Source organism: Spea bombifrons, chromosome 6 (assembly GCF_027358695.1).
Source record: "Spea bombifrons isolate aSpeBom1 chromosome 6, aSpeBom1.2.pri, whole genome shotgun sequence".
Taxonomy (NCBI): Eukaryota; Metazoa; Chordata; class Amphibia; order Anura; family Pelobatidae; genus Spea; species Spea bombifrons.
The window spans coordinates 37,827,621-37,849,710 of NC_071092.1; the positions used below are offsets into that span (position 1 = coordinate 37,827,621).

General features: G+C 43.4%; 1 protein-coding gene across 2 annotated transcripts; it reads left to right on the plus strand.

Moving 5' to 3' along the window:
* The first annotated feature begins 1,449 nt into the window (after window positions 1–1,449).
* On the plus strand, window positions 1,450–21,146 carry ABL2 (ABL proto-oncogene 2, non-receptor tyrosine kinase). 2 transcript variants are annotated; one of them, XM_053469857.1, is made up of 11 exons: window positions 1,450–1,879; window positions 13,535–13,705; window positions 14,384–14,679; window positions 15,076–15,348; window positions 16,104–16,188; window positions 16,278–16,455; window positions 16,723–16,907; window positions 17,734–17,886; window positions 17,992–18,081; window positions 18,214–18,387; window positions 18,602–21,146. In XM_053469857.1, exons 1-11 carry the CDS (start codon window positions 1,690–1,692, stop codon window positions 20,113–20,115), a joined length of 3,309 nt encoding a protein of 1,102 aa, XP_053325832.1. In that variant the 5' UTR covers window positions 1,450–1,689; the 3' UTR covers window positions 20,116–21,146. The 2 variants fall into 2 exon arrangements, with proteins under 2 accessions (XP_053325832.1, XP_053325833.1); XM_053469858.1 differs by lacking the exon at window positions 1,450–1,879 and adding an exon at window positions 11,849–11,998.
* Window positions 21,147–22,090: the final 944 nt, after the last annotated feature.

Below are 22,090 nucleotides of genomic sequence, written 5' to 3' on the forward strand. Positions count from 1 at the left end.
GGACTTACATAAACATAAGCTAAAAATGAAGACAGAAATTAGGTAGATGCAGAAGATGGCAAATAAAACTATTTCTCCTCATCTTCTATCAATGTTTTCCACTGTGATCTACCCCACTTTCTCACTATGATCTCCTCCCTTTCTTTCCATCTCTTACCTTTCTCCCTCTGCTTTTTTATTCTTTATGTTCTGTGGAGCCTCGTTGTGTCTGCAGCTTCCTTGCTAAGTGCAGGGATATGAAGTCACATCCCAGCACTCAGCATTAATCGCTGGCACGCAGTGTTCAGGAGCCGAGAAGAAGAGATTGAAAGACACCGAACTTGCACTTCATTAATTACCATAATCTGCCGATTTCCAGTGTCCAGGGACAATCCCAGGATTTGGGAGCTTGCACAGTACTTTCAGTGTGAAGAGACATCAGTAGATGCGGGTGTTGGGTTCAGAGCCAGTTGGGGATATCACAGGACTGTTGGCAACTATGAAGTAAATATAATACTATAGCGAGCGCATACGAGAGAAAAATATTGGTCTTCTGGCTTTAAGGCTGACCAGGTTTAGAAAGCCATTGGAGCTGCCTGGTCTGGTCCACCACGGTAAAATAACAATAATGTAAATTATTATTACTGATGAAGGCCTGAATACGACGTCATTTCCGGCGCTCAGCAGTAAAGCAGCGCGCACCGTGGCAGAGCAGGGAGACTTGCCGCAGGACTCCTGAAAGGTAAGTGAAGTACAAAGGGGGGGTAGATAATGAGAAGGTAGGGAAAGGAAGGGTAGATAATGAGGGGAGGGGAGGGGAGGGGAGGGGAGGGGAGGGGAGGGGAGGGCGGCGGCGGCATTTCAAACTTCACCCCAGGCGGCATTATATCTTGGGCCGGCCCTGCAGGTAAGGATTCATTAATTTTCAACTAAGTTTGTCCCAATATTCCTTCTCTATCTGCAGACCGGGAGACGGCCGTTGCTGTCACTCACGTGATATTTTGGGTGACTTTCTCTGCTCAACCACCACATTGAGCTGATTCTTTATGGTAATGCTCAAGAAGTCTGTCCCTCCATAGACTTTCATTAGAATGTCTGGCTGAGCTATTAAGACTGAGGCATTCCGTGCTGTCTCCCAAGCCCGCCAACCCCCTGTCTTCAAGTGTTTTAGTTCTGTACCCCAATAATTAGTTCTCCCAACAAAAACTATATTTGGTGAAAAAGATTTCTGACAACGTATTATTAAGGTAATTCTGGTAAGGCGTTATAGTGGAGTAGAGGCCGCATAGAGGTAAACCAATAACCGGCTAACCTGGTGCCACAGAAGCGCCCCACAGCAGGCGACCCGCGCAGACATTCTGTGGTTTGGGCGTTGTACAGACAGGGAGGGGGCGCTCTTTCTACTTCTTGTTGGTTATTGGGGGCGCTCTGGTTGCTTTGTGTTGCTTCTCGCTGGTTAAGATGGCGGCGGCCTGGGCTGCGGTGGAAGCGCGGAATCAGGGCCCTTGAATCCGAGATTTGTGAACTGTCGGCCAGCTGTGACGGAACAGGAAACCCCGCAGAATAAGCCGGGGAAGCATACGATATCCCCGTGTGGAAGAAACGGAGTTAATCGTATTGGCTGCGGGAGGGATGTGACCGGCCTGCCTTGGCCATCCCGGTGGCGGCTGCTGCTGCAGTGGCTGACAGGCAGCTAAAGAAAGGCCGGGGATGGGCCAGCAGGTAGGCCGCGTTGGAGGTGAGGCACCCGGAGCTCAACAACCACAAAGGGGAAGCAGAGGAACCGGGACCAAACCGAGCAGCCACCCTGGGGCTGCAGGAACGGGAGCAGGGAGCCGCAGGAGGGAGGGGACCGGCAGGACCAACCCAGAAGCTGGATTCAACATATTCACTCAGCACGGTAAGTGGAATGTTCTCGGGTGGATGGAACCCGGTGGTATGTATTGTGGACACGCAGAAGTCCTTATGGATCTCTGGTCTATATGTGTCCCAAAGGAGGGAGAAATCCCTGTGATAACTGCCATTAGAATAACAGCATCAGGTATGAGACAGAAAGCAGCATATCATACACTGGGTTCTCCATGCATAATATACCATGTGCCGGGGCATCATCACGTCTCTGCAATGTCTTAAAAAATATATAGTTTTTGCCTTTGTGATGAGGAATCAATTGCTTGTTATTGTTGTGAATATTAATGTTATTGTTATCTTTATATAACGGCAGCAATTTACGTAGTGCTTCTCACAGTCAAAGGATATGATAAAGCTAGAATTGGCGGTCATTTAGGTAAAGTGAGCTCGGCTCGCAAGCTTACAACCTAGAGAATTTCGTCAGGTACATTAGACGTTGTGCTAAGAGTCTCTGATGTGAAGACGTGAGTTGTCATTTTTAGCAGATGCAAAACGGTTTTAAAGAACCAATCAAAATAAGGTTTTGAATGAAATTGTGTTCTTAAATGACACGTATGGTAAACTTTAAATAGATTTAAATACGTTTAAACTCAATGACATTAATTTGCCAGATGGGCGTTTGCAGGGGGATAAAGTAAAAATGACCCACAAATCCTTGTAAGGGGACGCTTTACAGTATTCTTCGCTTGAGGTGGAACGGAGTATTCGGTTGTATCTTGTGTGGACATCGTTATGATCGGAATAATCTAATACCGCAATCTGTTTACTTGGCATTAGAAGCTCTGATTAGCTCCGGATGTCATTAGCACGTTTTATGGTAAAATGCGAGCTGATGTTTCCACAGGGTACCTCACACCAGCTCATAGGCAATGTGTGTGCAGTTTCCTGGCACTACTGCTTGCTCGTCGCTCACCCATTTTCAAGGAGAAAAGCATTAAGTTCCTGCGTGTAAATCTGTACTGAACACTCACGCTTCAGCACCTACTACAACAGCAGCCTTGACTGACGCGGTCTATTCACTAAAGTCAGGAGGCTCCTCCGATATGTATCTCAGTAACTGCCCTTAGGCAATGATTGAGTGCTGTGACTTTGCAGACCAGTATAAATATGTATTCAATAAATTAGCAGTTTGCTGGCAAGTTCAACATTTCAACTCGCTGTTTTCTTCATGTGTTACAAAACCTCATCTCTGATTAGTTGCTTCTGCGAGAAGGACTGAGCTTGTCTTTCAGGAACCCCCTCGTCCCCGTTCACATTGTGTGATGCTAAGCCAACTCAGTAAGTCTCCTTTCAGGTGGCGTTCACTATGGTTGCCTTCGTGGTGGTCTTTTTATGTAAGGCTGGTGTTTGCAAGCGTTGACCGTATTATTTTGATGAATTTATTATGTCATATTAAATCTTGCACAGGGTCTGCCTTTTTGTTGTGTATATTATATCATAATTTGCTAAATAGTTTAATATATTTAGTGACTTGTATGGTTTCTATTTGGTGTGCAGCTTAGAAATTGTCATATAAATGGCCAAGAGACCACCTTTGGCAAGAAAGGCTGAGCTCACCCTGTTAAACTAAAGGGACTTTCTCGGGGCCGACTAATCCCTTCTTCCAGAAGTCTGCCGCTCTGGCTGCGTCATTATGCTTAATAAAACCATGAAGCCCTCTGCTTTAGCGTTGCACTGAAGTTGAATGTATGGATTGTAACTTTAACTGTAGAAATTTTATTACATATGCTGAAGGTAAGTTGCGTTTCTTTGTTCACAATGTCTGACACAATAGCCAATGTGTCTCGGTTGTCATGATTAAGCACGTTTTCCCTGTGTCCAAATGATTTTGCGTGAGACATATCCAGTGAGTAACATTACAGTACAGAAATGTAAACATGCATGGGACATATGGCTATTCTAAATCTAACATGGGACCAAGGACTGATTATATATATATATATTATACGTGCACACACACTCATACTTCCCATCATTTCCAGCATTTGTCTCCAGCTTATGTTATGTTGGAGTAGCATAACAAAGGACTTGAATATCATTTTAAATTTCATGCTGAACCTGGCGTTTTCTTCACCCTTTAAAGTTTAATGTTTCTCTGTCAAGCATTGTGTTTAAAAGCTAGCTACAAAGTAAAAGTGGAGCGTAAAATGGATTTGCTTGATGAGTATTGCTGTGGAATTCCCGTAGCCTTTAATTTCGCAGTTTACGTTCCTCTGTGATCTTCTCTTGGGTTCCGCGCTTAGACTGCCCCGGGGGTGAGTAACGCACCAGAGTTACCTGGCAAATTCAGAATACGAAGTATTTTACCCCCTTTTTAGACCCTTAAAGAACTGTGTGCTGTACAATGGCAGAAAACATAAGAAGCCTTTCATTTTCGAGGTCTAATCCTTGCGTACTGTACAGATATTTTTATTCGATAACTATAGAAGACATCATGTTTCGCTGAGATGGGATTAGGACTGTCACCTGTGCTCTTCTTGTCTTCTGTCCTGTTCCACCCAGCGGTTTTGGAAATGATTCACTGGTTCTTTGAAACAAGTCCGGTGTCTCTGATGTCAGGATGAGAAACAAAAACCCAGGTGGGTGTCTGCTTTTACAGCCACCCCAAAGCTCTAGATGAAAGCATAGGGTAATTGCACCGGTAAAACGCAGTTATTGTTGAAACGTAGCCACGGGGCCAGATTAACTGTGGTCTGTCTGATTTGTTTTATTGCATGTCCTATTAGATTTCAAATAGCCTTCCAAGAAAATCTACTCTACTGCCAGAAGAAAACTGATATGGATTTGTCTTCAAGCAGTTACATTAAAGGGACGCGGACAGATTCCGGTGTTTACCGGAGTAACTCGCTCTCGATGACAGTGATTTTGCGATGGCTGTAATACACAATTGATGAATGTATTACACAGATCTGGATGTGTCAAAGCATTGGTTCAGACTACAGGGCAAGCTGAGCCGGATCCAGTGAAGCTGTTAATGAGCATTGTCGTCCATTCAGCCAATATATTCAGTGCTGATTATAGGGGCATATTTACTAAGCCAGAGGTTTGTACCTTAATTGCATTTAGATTAAATATTTTGTCCTTGTGGGGTCCGCTCCTGGCAGGAGATCTACCTTGACCCAATATAATGGTTAAGTTGGTAGGATGGCTTTAAACACTTGACCTATTCGCACTGGACCTTTTTTGTGGGAGAAGTTAGCCCAACTTAGCCCTTCCATCGTTGAGATGAGCTGTAACAGTTCCCTAGTTAAGGAAGAACCCCATGGAAACTGTCCCGGGTAGGCACATGTATAAATAATATTATGATAGTTGCCTGCCAGAGCATTATAAAATGTTACAGCATATCTAAACATTGTAACTGCCTGTAGGTATAGAATAGGTTCCTCTCGCTTCGGAAATGGAGGGACGTTAAATTACCGGTGATATTTTATACATTTTCATACCAAGCAAATTGGACCATTTCACTGCAGTTATTGTAATAACCACAAAAGTAGCAAGATAACAGTTTCTATGGGGATGCTTGTGATCAAAAGAGATGTTTTTTTGTCACTGGATGTTATTACAGTTATTTCACACATGTTGGTTTCTTTGCCTGAGTCTTCTGTATTGTTGTGTAGTTATCACTTTGGATCAAGATGGATTTTATTTTTATTATTTCAGTTCTCTATTTAAGATGAACTTGATTTAAATCAAATACACAATGTTTTGGATTCGGCAGATTCAGAAAGGAGGCATTTCTAGTGTGAAATATTGTGCTCTTCAATATGTATTCAAATTATACATAAGATGCATAGATGCCCAGGTGATGCTAGTGAAATACTCTGGGTTGTCTTCTCTCCATAAATATATACTTTTGTGGGGGCATTTTGAGAATGGAATGGGCATGTCCGGTTTTGTACCCCATAACGTTAATGTAAATCAGTATTTAAGCATGAAGGATACAGAAAGGAAAATGAAAGGGGGAGAGACCCAGGCCCAAAGAAAAAGCTTGGGCAAAGGGTCCAAGCATAACACATCCAAGCAACCATGTAGATTGTACCCCGTAACTTTAAAGCCCATTAAACCCACAAATTTTGAGTATTTGCAAAATCAAGACATTAATGTATTTTGGTCAACTGGGTGAGTTTATGGATTGTGAAATATTCAGAATATTTTCATTATTTGAATGTATTATTTATCCTGAATGTTGCACTATACATCTTAAGGAAAGCTTTATTTTTTTATCAAAAAAAAGAGCCTGAGGTTTCCAGATACAAAATACCCTAAGTAAAGAAGGGGTTGAACCCGTATAGTGGGAGCTGTACCCCAGAAATAGATGTAGTTGGCCAAAAACCATCTCTTGATTGAGGAGCACTCTCCCCGCGTGTTCGCTCTGATACATTGATTGCAGTCTGTAGTGTTAATTATTTATTGTGACTCCTGACAGGGGTTGTCACCTTTTTTTTTTCCACACAGATCAATGTGTGTGAAGCTAATCCTTTTCCTTGAGATGCTTGGTGGTGTTTTGTGTGCTGTTTTGATAGCTGCAAGGAAATGGTTAATGTGTTCAGATCCTCCCGAACGGTTCGGGTTTTCCTGCCGCAGCAGTTGCCGTTTCCTCTTATTCTGAAGCTTGTTATAAGAGAACGTATTCCTCGTCTGCCCTCAGGGAATGGCTTCTTTGAAAACACCTTTTGAAATGTTGCACCAATCACTTTGTATGCTTTTTATATATATATTAAAATATCGGTTTACAATACACTAAACCAAAACACTACAATAGGGAAGTGAATCAGTATAATGGTCTATTTGGCGATGTGAGCCGCCATCATTTGGGGTTAACCCCTTCTTCTTTGCCTGTCCTTGTAACCTAGCAGGTATCTGGGCGAGTGGCATAGAGTCCTTACCGCTGGTATCATTACTGGACATATCTGCACGTGGGATACGCAGTGGGAGCGTACATGCATGAGCCCTATGTGGCGCGCTAATCTTATAACCCTAGATAGAGCCAGCTTGGGCAAACTCTTCCCTGTCCAGTCCGTGAACACTACTGCTGCAGGTATGCCTTTTGGGGTTTTTTTTTTGTTCGTTTCCGTATGACAGCAGAGGGACCCTGTAGGGTTGCAATCTCCCAGCAGCCTTTGTATTTTAGCTTAGATGTCGCACGGTTCATGCGCTCATAGAAAGTGCAAACGTTGCGCAATCTCCTTCTCCATTGGCTATCTTTACAGCCCCCAGTGTGACATCACAGCACCAACCCGTCCTTATGTCATCCTCCCCTCCCTCCCTAATTACAGCTGTTACTAATAATACAACTATTACACTAAACATATTCCGTGATGTACAGAAATAGAGTGGCAGAAAAAAGTACAAAATACCAAGTTAAACAGCAATATACAATTTGTAATAGATTGGATAACCACACAGAATAGTAAAACAGTAAAACATATGATTTCTGTTTAATAATGCATACATCCCCTATAACCTTTTCACTCTAGGCATGAATAAAATATAACATTGAACAATATGTTAAGTGAAGGTAGTATGGGCTTCCGTTGTGGGTTGTTATAGTCCAGCACTGTGCGGGCTACATGGGAGATGCTGCTGATAATCTGTGATTAGTGTCTGTGTGCTAATATTAATAGCCACTTTTATACATAATTTTAAAAAGGCTAGTGTTTTCTGCAGTTGGGAAATGGACCCTGGCCCAGTGGGCATTAGCCCCATGGCCAGCTCATGCCTAATTGTAACCAAGTTATTTTTAACATGCATCACTATAGTGTTCTGTGGTTCAGATAATTAATATTTCATGTGAGAGCTCAAAATACCAGGCATGGAAACCGCAATTTCAGTTTAAGAGACTTTCGACTATGTACAAAGAGTCTAAGTGGGATGTAATGGCTTTTTGGGCTTACTGGCAGGAGAGCGCTGTCGGCCTCTGCGGCTAAAAGATAAAGTGGAAGCTACGTGTGCATTGGTAATGGAAGTGGTGGAAAGACTGCAATGTACCAAAGATTGCAGTCTTCTTACCCCACTAAGTCTCTATTAGCTCTGTGGTGATGTTTTGTTGCGATGGAACCTCTGCTTAAATGTAATTGTATGTTTAACAATATTCCGTTCTGGTCTGCATAGCTGTGAATGAGAGAGTTTTTAGTTACACACCTATGGGACCTAATGTACAGATTCCCTGCATTCTGTAAATACCCAGGGATCCACGGTCACTCTTAGTGATCCTGTAAAAGGTCACCCCACTAGTGTGAATGATGCATAAAACTGCTGGAATATGTATACGGGAGAGATTAATTCCCAAAGAGGAAAATCCCATCTCAGCTGTCTGGGGTTGATTTCTCTAATACATCAGGATTTTACTATGTATCACAACATTTGAAACATTTAGTTGTTTTTAATGACCTAAGCGATCATAAAGCCAGCACTACGGGATTTCGTACATGGTTTGCATAGATTGATGGCTTTGGCAGTGGAGTCGGTGATGGTTTGTGTTAACCGGCATGTTGCACCATATATCACTGCTAATTTTCTTCAAGTATTGGACAGTCTGCTAGTCTCCAGACACTCGATCCGTACGCAGGACTTTCCTACAGCTCATGTTTCTCAGCTGTCTTTTGTGAGGATGGGAAACCGAGTGATCGTATTCATCGGTGCAATGCAATTCCACGCAAGAACCAAGGGAAAGGGAGGTCTTCGGAGACAAAGGGTTGCTGCTTCCACGTTGTGCTTTAAAAGTTACAGAGATTAGGCGGCAGAGGAGAAGAAAATCCATAAGCGTGACTGTGATGATCATGATGCATTGTTACCCGTGTGCGCAGCAGAGCGTTATCTTCTGTATTGCGGTGGGTGGCGGATATCGGATTAGACTGGATCATGGTTTGCCAAACATCAAAAAGAAATTACTGACATGTAAGGGACTGCCCGTGTTGTGATCGTAGGAGTCTCTCGTTGTCATGGCAACCCTTAAACTCTTCATGGCCGCTTGCCAGCCACTTCACTGGGTGCATGTACAGCTCATGCATTCCATGCGAGTTTGAGCCCCAGTCACCGCGTGCGTCTGATAACGCAACATGCGTGTGATTCCTTCCATCGAGTGCCTGCCGCTCCCATGCTTTACTAATACTTAGTGTAACTCATTAACGTTTTCACTGCATTCTTTAGCTGAGAGAACTATATAGGGTGTGTACACTTATACGATGGCTGCCGCTTGCATTATTATTACATTCATTCTCTATTCTACATGTTGGATAACAAGTTAAAATGTTACAACCTCTACTCTTTTGACATCACTATAGTGTGAGAATCCAATATGGACGACCTTTTATTAGTTAGCTTTGGTCCGTACCCGTGTCATGTCTTAAGCTTACAATTGTTACCTTCTAACGTTCCCTGCAAACCAATTCCTTCATCAGCCTTCCCCTTACCCTCACTCGCTCTCTAACTATAGTATTACTCGGCCATATTGGAACAAGCTATTAGGTATGTGCGTGTAGATGCAGGCATGCTGTGGCATTGACACCTGCCTGACGTGGTCTCGGACTAACATGTACAGTATTTGGATGCTCATAATAGACCTGTTCAAAACCACATGGGTTTCTCCATGTGATGGTTATATCATTTTTAACAAGCCTATAAAATGTTACGAGTACAGAATGTTCTGTTGAGTTTGCTGGCCTGTGCTTCTAACTTGCTAACATCTCTTAGGGTACGAGACATCACGTGCTGCACAGCCCTCGAACACGTCTCCCATGGGTCATAATGTTGTTTAATATGACACGTGTTGGAGAACAGATATCTCTCCAGCTGTTGTAAAGGAAGGTACTGAAATGCTAAGCCAGCTGTAGACATCACATAAACCTATTTTTTTACGATACTCGATAAGCATTATAGGTATTGTACTGGACCAATCAAGGATTAATGCCGCAGAAGTCTTTACTGCTGTCATCTAACTCCTAGTTTGTTTCTTTTAGAAGAACGTCCCTTTTTGGCTCCTTATCCTTCTGTGTTTAACGGAGTGTGATATCTTCCTTCACTTTGTGGCTGGTAGTACAGGATTTTCTCCTACTTGCCATGATGGCTGCAGTGTTACCCAGCTGTTCCATGCCTATGTGCCCAGTGACAGCTGGCTGGTGCTAAGCCAGGAGTCCGAGCAATAGAGAGTAGCGGCATGCGCAGGTTTCCTACTCCGTGGTGCCAAGCCAGCTGTTCTCTGTCTCTTCCGGAAATGTGGCCAGCTTCTGCTGTACTAGCAGACAAATGGTGAGGGATCTGCGGTGCTTACGGGATTGACAGCCGGGCCTGGAAGTCCTCGGAAACGTTTCCAAGCATCACTCCTCCGGCTTCCAAAATAACTGCCCACCGGAACACCGAGCGCCACCAACCAAACCTTTCCCTCTCTTTGTATAGATAACAAAGTAGCACGTGTCGGGCAAAAATACTCTTTAATTAGTACCTGCCGTCTCATCATATATAACAGGAGTGTGCAGCTTCAGTCCTCAAGAGTCACAAACGGGGCCAAGAATTCTGTGTTTCCTAAATAAAAAAAAAATACAACTTTTCTTAATGTATTTTAATTTACCAAAAATTGCTGCCTGTTTGCAGCCCTTGCAGACTGGTGTTGTGCACTCCTGATAGTTCTTTACCATATCAGATTAGTATAAGCCTGGGATGGAATAATAAATCTGCATCCAGACTGTGTAAGAGGGAAAACAGAATGGAAAATATTGTCTGGTAAGGAGAGTGTGAGATGTCATAACCCTGTACCGTCCTGAATGTGTAAGTGTATTTGCGTTATGTATTGTTAATCCCCACATATATAAATTGTACAGCGCTGCGGATGGCCCAAAAACAAGATGTTCCCATTCCTGACAGTCACACTTACGTGCAGAAGGGTTAATTTATTCAGCCCAGCAAAGTCTTGACAGTTCTGACGCCCTTGCCCCATGTCTGCTCCTGACTAAATTACCCCTAATAATAACTAGGGGGGAGTTAGCGGTGAGGTCCGTTTTTTTTTTGTCCTAGCTCATTTGCATTTTGTCACAATGTGGCAAATGTGTCTGCGGCAACATAAAGTGGCAACATCTCGGAAGCACGCTCTATGAAGGGTTCTGGCCACTGCTAATAAGTGTCTGACAATTACATTAGTAGCCTAATTTTCATATGTGAATATGTGTGTGTGTTTGTGTATATATATATCTATATATATATAGATATAGATATATCTATCTATCTATCTATATATATATAGATATGACACACTAATGTAATAGCGTGCAAAAGTTTTAGGCAGGTATGAAAAAATGCTGTAAAATTAGAATGCTTTCAAAACTAGACGTGTTAATAGTTTATTATTTAGCAAAATACAACAATAGTGAACAGGAGAAAAATCTAAACCAATTCAATATTTTTGATGTTCGCTCCAAATATTGATTTGATTTAGAATATTCTTCTGTTCGCTCACGTTGCGTTTTGATAGCATTCCTACTTTACAGCATTTTTTTTGTACTGACTGAACTTTTGTATAGTACTGTGTATGTATAATTCTGCTGTTTAGTTTTATTTTTACACTTTTTTTTTTTTAGCTCTTTATAAATCGATAATACATCTTGTAGCGCAACATAATTAAATAACCCTAGATAAATTGAGAATGAAGACCTTAAACTCTGTTGGCTTTGCCCTGTTTTTGTTCTGCTTTTTATCACTTGATAAAACTCACCGCACCGGTGTATCTGTAAGCGCCCATTATGTCTTGTTTGGCTTCCACGGGATGATTTTAATCACTTTTCTGTGCTCCTGTTGATTCAGAAACCCTCCCAACGCACATCAATATACACCAGCTGGTGGTACAAGCCACTACTTGAAACTTGACTCCGAACTTTTGCGTCTGGCTCCACCTGCCCCCCCTGGCCCGCCCTAGAAATTCCTCTGCCATGCCTCCTCCTCGTTCTCCCCAGTGGGTGCAGATCTGGTGCGTGCCACACAGCTGGCTGTCCTGCGTCCACGTTGGTCATGCTACTTGGCCCTGTCTTGGGGTCTGTTGGAAGCTTTAATGGCAAAGAACACATGATCCGCACACAATTACGGGCCAGAGACCCCGGACGCAATGAGTTCCTCGGCTCAGGTACAGTTTTAGGGGTGTTGAGTGACTCGGGAAGGTCATGGGAGCGTAATCTTAATGTTATAAGGTTTCAACATAGCCGTAATCATATTGTGTTCTGAGCACAGTGTATTGGTTTGATGTATGTTGGTTATATTTTTTCTCTGCTAGGTTGTAAGCTTACAAGCCGGGTTATCTTCTATTCTAGTGAATTCTGGTTTTGTTGTACCTTTTGAATGAATGTATGTACCGAAGCAGCGCTGCGTACATAAAAGATAATGCCTTAGAAGCCCACTCGATCCCCCATACACTTGGAAGTATTAGGTTTGTAGAGATGTCGAGAGTTACGTGCCTGCAGAGAAACGCAAGGAGCCATGGCTAAAGATCTTGTTAATTATTTTTTTATTATAGAATTTCTAGAAGTCATTTGAGGCGGTTATATTAATCCAACGTGTACACGGAGGGGGGAGTCTAACTGATGCATTTTCTGGCATAGTTCTTAGTTTTTGTGCCCTGTATATTATAATGCTGACGGCTACTGTGAGTGTTGGAATGGTGGCCATGCTGTTATCTGGAAAGGCTCGGATTCCAAAGGAGTTGTCTGGCTCATTGAAATCTAGAACGTCTTGATTATTTTGGAGAATGACACATGCTGTATCTGTTTTTAGCTCCCGACATGGGTGATGTCATTCCGAATAAGTATAGTCTGGAGGTTGTGTAAAGGAGTCTGGGGTCTTGTTTACTGCTTTTCCTAGTAGTTTATTTCTGTCACCTGCGTCTGATACCCTGGCTCCAGCGCGGCGTCTGTCTATTCTTTAACTCCAGGAATCATCCGCGTGGTGGGGATTCCCCGACTTACAGTCTGGAGCCCTAGTGTCCCTCCAGCCTGGCTTGGTGGCAGATAATGTACTGAGGGATGTGTATTCCTGGACTGTTTCTTGAAGTTATAGAAATGGGTCACAATAGCTATTATCTGAAGCATGTACGAGCATGGATTAAAAACACCCCCTCTCTAATATACATAGAACACTATGTGTTGCGCCCGCAGCATCTGTGCCTTCTTGGTAAGGCACATGGAGTAATCTCATAAGCATCGGGCATGTTCTCCTTAGTCCTTTTGAGTGCCTGAGTTAACTGCAGGACATTTCTCAGTCATCTGTCAGTCAACGGGATTAAGGGCTGCAAAAGTTTAACCCTAGATTTAGGCAGCAGTTAGATTTAAACCCTCTTAATTCTAATGGCTAAGAACCCCCTGCAAAACACTTATGGAAGGCTAATCGAATTGTTCATGTGTTTTAAGTGACATTCTGTTCACATTGAATTACTTTGTGATAAGTTACAATATTGCTCAGAGGACTATAGTTGTTAATCTTTACATGTCTTTATGCATATGAAGGGGCTACGCAATCTGGCTCCTGTGGGCTATAACTTCTATGACCATCAGCCAGAGTGGACTGGATAATTAAAATTGTGTTTCGCAAATGAGCATGATGGCAGCTTTAGACTGCAAGCCCTGAATAAGTTTGTGTCATTTAATCCTTGCCTTCTGTTTTCTCCCAGAAGCTTTGCACCGTCCTTACGGAGGTGACTTGGAATCGCAAGCCCTCAATGATGCTATCCGCTGGAGCTCCAAGGAGAACCTGCTTGGAGCCACAGAGAGTGACCCCAACCTCTTTCTTGCCCTGTATGACTTTGTGGCCAGCGGGGACAACACCCTTAGCATCACCAAAGGTTTGTGTGTGTGTAATGAAGATGGGATTAGATGGGCGAATCATCACAAGGTATCTTCTGACCCTTTCCATGTTTAAATCTTCATCACTTTATGTGAATTGAATCCATAGGAGGGGAAATAAGAACTTGTCCTGTTGATTACTGGTCATGAGAAAATCAACCGCAGGACTTTAACAGAATTTAGCTCGGGGTGATACTGTGATATTAGGCTATGCTGTAATGGTTCATTTGAATGCATGGACTTCGGGTGAGAAATATTATCCTGCCTTGCTTGTTTATAGTAAGGCCATTTTATTTCTATTTTGCGATTACAAACCTGGCGCTTGTCTACTATGATGCATTTTATAATTTAAGTGCTTGGCTTTAAAGTACACAAAAGGTTTTATTTGTTAAATCTAAACGCCTTGTGTTTACTACTCATTATGAAATGCCGGGACAGTGACTGTCTCCTGCAAGAATGGATAAGCTGGCATGATGCATAGTTGATTGGGTGCCAAGGCTTTTGATAAATCGCACTATATTTACTATGTCGGGATGAGTGACCTTCTAATGCATACTGATATCAATGATGCATACACCCTGTTTTGCTATCTGCTTCCAATCAGCAGTACTACTTGTATTGTATTTAATATTTCATGTAATATTTAAATGTTGAATTGCATACTTGTTACCTCACAGGAGAGAAGTTGCGTGTGCTTTGCTACAACCAGAATGGGGAATGGTGCGAAGTTCTTTCTAAGAATGGCCAGGGCTGGGTGCCCAGTAATTACATCACCCCTGTCAACAGCCTGGAGAAGCACTCGTGGTACCACGGGCCGGTGTCTCGCAGCGCTGCAGAGTACCTACTTAGCAGCCTTATCAACGGCAGCTTTCTGGTGCGCGAGAGCGAAAGCAGTCCCGGGCAACTTTCCATCTCCCTGCGTTATGAGGGCCGCGTCTACCACTATCGCATCAATACAGCCTCTGATGGCAAGGTGAGGAAGTCTCTGTGTGTGGTAGCTACCATTTCTTAGCAGTGCCTTGTACCTCTGCCCAATCTTTTAGCTGTGTGTAAGATGATGTCATTACGCAAGTAGATTTCTGATGACATTGTCCCCGGACTGTCCAGGATCGCTGACTTCTAGGGATCAGAATTTCTTAATCAAAAATCCCATGTTTGGTTTGCGTTTATTAGCCAAGTACATATTTTGGCTTTGTTTTTGCATTTTAAATAGAAATACTGACTTTGTATTAAAATAACCCTGTCTCTGTGTTATGGTTTAAAAAAAAAATGCTGCTTATGTGAAAAGATATCCATAATAGAATTGCATGACGTTTAGGCTAATGAGGAAAAGGATTTGACTTGACTGACATGGCTTTCTTCCGCTCAGGTCTATGTCACCGCTGAAAGCCGTTTCAATACGCTGGCTGAGCTAGTCCACCATCACTCCACTGTGGCCGATGGGCTCGTTACTATCTTACACTACCCAGCACCCAAGTGCAATAAGCCCACAGTTTACGGAGTGTCCCCCATCCATGACAAGTGGGAAATGGAACGCACAGATATTACCATGAAGCACAAGTTAGGAGGGGGACAGTACGGAGAAGTGTATGTGGGGGTTTGGAAGAAATACAACCTCACGGTAGCTGTCAAAACACTAAAGGTAAGATGACAATACGGTTACACTGCAGTGTATAGTGATTATTGTATTTTATGTTTAGAATACATCAAAAATATAGGTTGACATCTCTTTCTTTATATTCTCTATATAACCTTCCATGGAATTTTCATTACATATTTGTAAGGGATTCTTCTACTTTAAATAGAAAATCGGTTGGCTGAATGGGCCATGGTTACTAATAAATCAGTGTTACACAACAGATCATTTGGGGGGATTCAGGCTAAATGGGGGTATTACAAATATGACTGTTGTCATTTGGACAGGAATACTCTGTACAGAAATATTTTATATCATTCAGAGAGTTTATGTGAATGTTACGCTTTGGCACGACACTGATTAACAAGACTGAAAGGAAGATGCTCTCAGGTTCACAATTGACAGCGCTGCCGTCCAAATGGTGGCCCTCTAGCAAATTCCAAATTATATTGGTAAAAATGATTTAATGTTGTCAAACCCAGTGAACTTCTACAATAGGAAGAGGTTGGTTGGCCCTGCATAACGTGTAGTTAAATCAGTCTCCTTTTGAATTGGATTATGCAGGGCCAACTCATCCTTTCAGACAAACTTGCATGTGTTTGGCCCTTTTAATGAATAGTGACAAGAGTTAAAAGCACAACCCTATGTTGGGTGAATAAACTCCTTGTGATATTATGCAGCGTATGAAAAGCTGAATGACGCTCATCTGAGGGATGATGATCTTCGGATGATTGCATGTCATCGTTTTTGTTCTTTTGCAGGAAGACACAATGGAGGTGGAGGAATTTCTCAAGGAGGCAGCTGTTATGAAAGAGATCAAACATCCAAACCTGGTCCAGCTGCTTGGTATGCAAGCTGAAGCAAAAAGTATATATTAAATGCATTCAGGAGACGAGCAAACTAATCCACTCCTTTCCATTCCTTCTATCCCGTAGGTGTCTGCACATTGGAGCCACCGTTTTACATTGTTACAGAATACATGCACTTTGGAAACTTGCTAGACTATCTGCGAGAGTGTAACAGGGAAGAAGTGACTGCTGTGGTGCTGCTTTATATGGCCACACAAATCTCCTCTGCCATGGAGTATCTGGAGAGAAAGAACTTCATCCACCGGTGAGCTTGGCCTCTGTTTTCCTGGTCACGTTAGACCGATGAATGACTGTAAGCAAATGAAAGCGCAATCAGGGCAGTGTGATTTTGGAGAATGAGATGGTGATTGCCCCCATAAAACAAGGCATATTATTTCCCCAAGACCTTTGTGATCCAGTGTGTGTTGGGACTGTTCAGGCCTGAGATGTTCAATGTTCCTTCATATGCGCTCTTAATTTGGAGGATTCCTTGTTATGACAAGTTGTGAAATTGATTGTCATCTCTTTTTAGGGATCTGGCTGCTAGGAACTGCTTGGTGGGGGAAAATCATGTGGTAAAAGTGGCAGATTTTGGACTAAGTCGCCTTATGACTGGAGATACGTACACTGCTCACGCTGGCGCAAAGTTCCCTATTAAATGGACTGCTCCCGAGAGCCTTGCATATAACACCTTCTCTATTAAATCTGACGTCTGGGGTAAGAGAGTATATATGGGCAAGAAATATGCACAAATTAAATTCAATATTTGTTCTTTTCCGTATGGGTCGATTTTAATACTATTTAAAAACGTAATCAATACGCATCAAACGTCAGGGTAACAAAGGGTAGGCATACAGTGTGAGTCAGTACTGCAGATGGTTGTAAAATTGTCTCCATCCTACGATGCAGGAGGGTGTTTAGCTGGCTTTTCCCCCCAATTTTCTGTGGGGTCTAAAGCAATTAGACTAAAGTTAAAAATAAAAACAGTCCTCCCCAGCTGTTTGGGACACCAGCAGTGTGCAGGATTAGGATTTGTGATGTGAGGAGCGTCACTGATATCCAGCTATGGGCTTGAGAACTGACAGCTGTGCAGGAATGTGTTTATAAATGGTAAAACTATTTTCCTGCATTATTTACTACGCCCTGTGATTTTATACCACATTTTTCGGGTTGCTACATTACTTGTAATGCTTCGCTATAAAAGTCGACACTTTTCTGCAATAAAACTATTTGACGTTCTCTAACGTACATATGCACTCATGTAAACACATACATACTCAGTCCCTCTCTAACTCCCTTATCTCCTCACTCTTTGCCTCTCTTACTCAATCCATCCCTCATCCTCTCACTCTCTCCCTTAAATTCCCGGAGGCTTCTTTTCTCTCCCGGAAGTGGGCTGGTCCATTTTTTTAGCATTTTGGAGCCCGTCCGCCCCTGTTTATCGTTGTCTGTCACTTTAAGCCTTTCTTATAAATTAATGACTGCAATGCTTTGTGCCAAAACTAAAATTTGGTTCTAATGACTAGTTTTCCATTTGTTGCAGCTTTTGGTGTGTTGCTGTGGGAAATTGCAACCTACGGCATGTCGCCATATCCCGGCATTGACCTGTCACAAGTATATGATTTGTTGGAGAAGGGTTATCGCATGGAGCAGCCTGAGGGCTGTCCTCCAAAGGTCTACGAGCTAATGCGTGCATGTGAGTACCAAGATGTTCTTCACCATTATCTAATAGAGCGCTGGACGTGAAGGATAGTTCCACTTACTGTTGTCTCATTCTCCTTTCTGCGTTTCTTTCCACCAGGTTGGCAGTGGAACCCTGCAGAGAGGCCATCCTTCTCAGAGACTCACCAAGCTTTTGAGACCATGTTCCATGACTCCAACATTAATGAAGGTGAGCTCTTTATAGGTTTGTTTGTTTGCATTTCTGTGAGCTGATGCAAGGAACACCTGGTCATGTGTCTTCCATTTCTTTAACTGCACTCGTGCACAGATCGCTTTACTGACCATGTCACTCCTCCTGCAGAGGTAGCAGAGGAACTTGGTCGCACAGCTGCCTCCTCTTCAGGTGTGTCCTACCAGACTCGCCTCCCCATGCTTCCCTCCAAATCACGCACTTTGAAGAAGAAAGCCGAGAATAAAGAGAACATTGAAGGCACAGGGGACTCGTCTGATAACTCAACCTCTAGTACTACACCAGGTAATTGGCGCCTGATATCACCTAATCGGGTTCTTATTGGTGTACTGAAACCATTATTTCTATTTTGTCTTAAGAGTTTTACTAGAACGGTAATACCGCCTGTGTTTGATAAAATGTGCTACCAAGTTGAATCAAGATTTTGTGTTCTGTTGTGCTGTTTTGTTCATTGCGGTACGGGGTTGCTTTACTAAACTGTTTTTACTTTTACCATAAGGAGGACTTCGTGGATCTCCTGTTGCCAGCGGGTCCCCTGCTTTACCTCGTAAACAGAGGGATAAATCGCCCAGCAGCCTATTGGGTGACACCAAGGAAACAACATTCACACGGGACCGTAAAGGAGGTTTCTTCAGTTCATTTATGAAGAAAAAGAGTGCCCCGCAGCCACCTAAACGCAGCAGCTCCTTCCGTGAGATGGAAAACCAACCTCACAAAAGACCAGAGCTGACTGGAGAGCTATCTTCTTTCCAGCCGCTTGAAAGTTTAGATTCCCCAGCTTCTCCAGGCTCCCATAAGTGTTATGGGGGCTTATCTCAGCGTAGTTTTTCAGGAGAAGAGGCCATAGCACCGGTCAGTGGGGGGTGGACTGGTTTCTTCACACCACGTCTCATCAAGAAAACATTTGGACTACGAACAGGAAAATCAGGCAGTGGTGAGGAGCAACCTAAACCTTTCCCCAGGTCTAATTCCACATCTTCCATGAATCCTGTTGTGTCTGAGCAGGATAGATTGTCAATGACACTGCCCAGAAACTGCCACAGGACTAAAGTCCAACTAGATCGGACTGCGTCTGTTTCATCACAGCCAGATGAGAATCAGCAGAACGTCCACAGGACTGCACTAGAGTCAGCACCTTCCCAGCCATCTAGGGACAGGGTAAAGCCCAAGATGCTTCCACGAACCGGAGGTAGTGAGAGAAATGGTGGTCTACGAACAGTTGCAGATGAGAGGTCATCACCCAGCAAACACATATCAGGCGCCACCTCCTCCTTTCCTGCAGCAGCCCACAACCATAAAGTGCCCGTTCTTATCTCCCCTTCTCCCAGAAACCCATCTGCAGAGGTGCAGCTGGTCGGCATGGACTCCCTTGGTCATACCTTCAAATTGCTTCAGGAACATGCAGCACCATCTAGTTCAGAGAGAGATCGCCCCTCTCACAGACGCCTGAAGCCAAAGTGTGCCCCACCACCTCCCCCAAATCTGCGAGTTCTCCCTCCTCCACCCCCTGAGGATAGCGACGCATCTGCACCTACACTACAAGGACCTGAACGGACGGCCAGGCCTGCGCGGCCTTTGTTACCTCCACCTCCTCCTGTTGCTCCTACAGGAAAGCTCTCAAACGGAGCGGCAGGAGGTGGCAGGGGAGCACTAAGGAAGCCAAAGCAGCCAATTGAAAAGGTCCCTCCAGAGAAAATAAGCAAAGAGGCCTTACTGCAATGTGCTGGATTGTTATCAAATGCCCTGTCTTTACCCCAACCCAACAGCCAGCTTGTGGACACTGGTCACCAGCTTCTGGACTACTGCACAGGATACGTGGACTCCATTCCCCAGACACGGAACAAATTTGCTTTCCGTGAGGCGGTCAGCCGGCTGGAGGTCAGTTTGCAGGAGCTGCAGGTGTCTTCAGCTGGTGGGGGGGCAGGAGGCTCCTCTGCTTCTTCCCAGGGATCAAACCCTGTACTTAACTTACTGTCCTGCGTGCAGGAGATCAGCGATGTGGTGCAGAGGTAGCTAATGAGAATGAAATTGGAAGGCATGTTTTAAATCCTACCCCAGTACGATGAATTATAGCACCATAAATTACTGCCCTCTCGCACAGAGATGCACTGGCATGCGTATAGAAGGGGAGCGTAACCTCAGCGTTGGGAAGAGCCCATAAAGGGGTCTTAGGCCATCTTTTTGTTTTTTACATTTTTGTGTGTATGTGCTTTATGTAAACACACAAACATTTTTAATAGATTATCATGTTTTTTTCTTCCATCTCAGGTTGCATTTTTTTTTTACTTTGGCATTGAGATTTCTGTCTCCTCCTCCTGATTGGGTCCAAAATTATTGCAGCTTATGTTGGCTGCTTTTCTGAGTGTCTGGAAGCAGGTGGGCTTTGGGTGTTTAAAGTGATACACTGGGAAAACTAGTGATATACAGGGCAGGTAGCCCCCGGAACTGGAACAGGGTATTCAGACAGAGGTGCAGAATTTATGCTGAAATAACTGGTTGTATAGTTAGACGTCTCGAGGGTAAATATGGCTTCAGTAGGATGATTGCTTTGATTTATTCATATAATTTGTTTTATACCTCATTATACCTCATTTTGTTCTGATGGGCCTGCGAAACACCCTTCTGCCATGCATTGCAGGAAATCACAATGGTAAACATGAATGTCTTTGCCAAATCTTTCTATTATTGCAGAAACAATCTTAAATGCAAAATATTTGCTCGTTCAGCTTGCTTTTGATGAAATTCCCTTGTCCGGATCAGTCACTACTCGTTTTCGAGCTTAGGTGGTCTTACAGTGTGTTAGGACGTACCCTTGGACGGTGGGAGCCTACTTGTGCTTGTATTACAGGATGGATGCCACTGACATTTTAACCCTTATTTTCATTTTTCATATTAATATACTTGATTTTTTTTATTACTCCATGTTTGGTGGAATTTTAGATTGTACCCTCATCCAGCAGTGAGTGCCCCTCTCTCTCCCACCCTCCTCTCTCTCTCTCCCACCCTCCTCTCTCTCTCTCCCACCCTCCTCTCTCTCTCTCCCACCCTCCTCTCTCTCTCCCACCCTCCTCTCTCTCTCCCCCTCTCTCTCACATTCTATGTGTTTTTACAATGCTTTTAATGCAGGGGTGTAGAAAGCTGCATCTTCACTGAACTGGAATTTGAACACAACTTGAGTTTACAGCCAAGTAACTGACTGCCTGCTCTTTCATACAAATATTACATCATATTTCAACGTATAGCAGGAACCCATTCTAACATTGTGTATTTTGACCTCTGTTGGGGTAGGAGCCATATATGCATTGGGTCTAGCAGGAATGTGTATACCTAAACAATCAATGTGTCTATTAAATACACGCCCTTTACAGAAATTCCCCCCATAGCTGATGTTGATCCACCTCCTTCCCCCCTGCCGTAAGGCATAGAACTATTAGAAGGGGCATTTACTTTTATCAGGGATCCACTAAAATGCACGTGGCTCCTTTAACCGTAAAGCATTCTCTTTAAATCATGCGTTATAATGCACATTGCTACAGCACGCCACAGTTACGTGGCCTATACACACGCTAACCCACTGCCAAAATACTATCTTCTCCCCAAAAACTGACATTTCATTATCGCTAGTTTAATAGTTTGTTAAAACTGGTATGCGAGAGGTTTTGTGCTGCTTGCGCATGGAACATCTCATACGCCTGGCCTGTCCCGGTTTCTGCAAGCCGTCCCTCTACGCAGGTGAATGTTTCACCGGCTCGTAATATTAAATGCTCGGCAGACTTCCTAATGCGTAACCCTGAAATATCAGTTATCTCGACAACGCTAAGACAAAGTCAGAAAAAATGGCTGCGGTCCGTTGGCGAGGATTTTATTTTTCTCGCGTTGGATAAAATCTATTTTTATGACACTAATAAGAAAAACATATGGAACCCTTTGATAAAAGCAATACTTAGACACGGAACTGAATAGATCAGAGTTACGCAATCCGTGCACA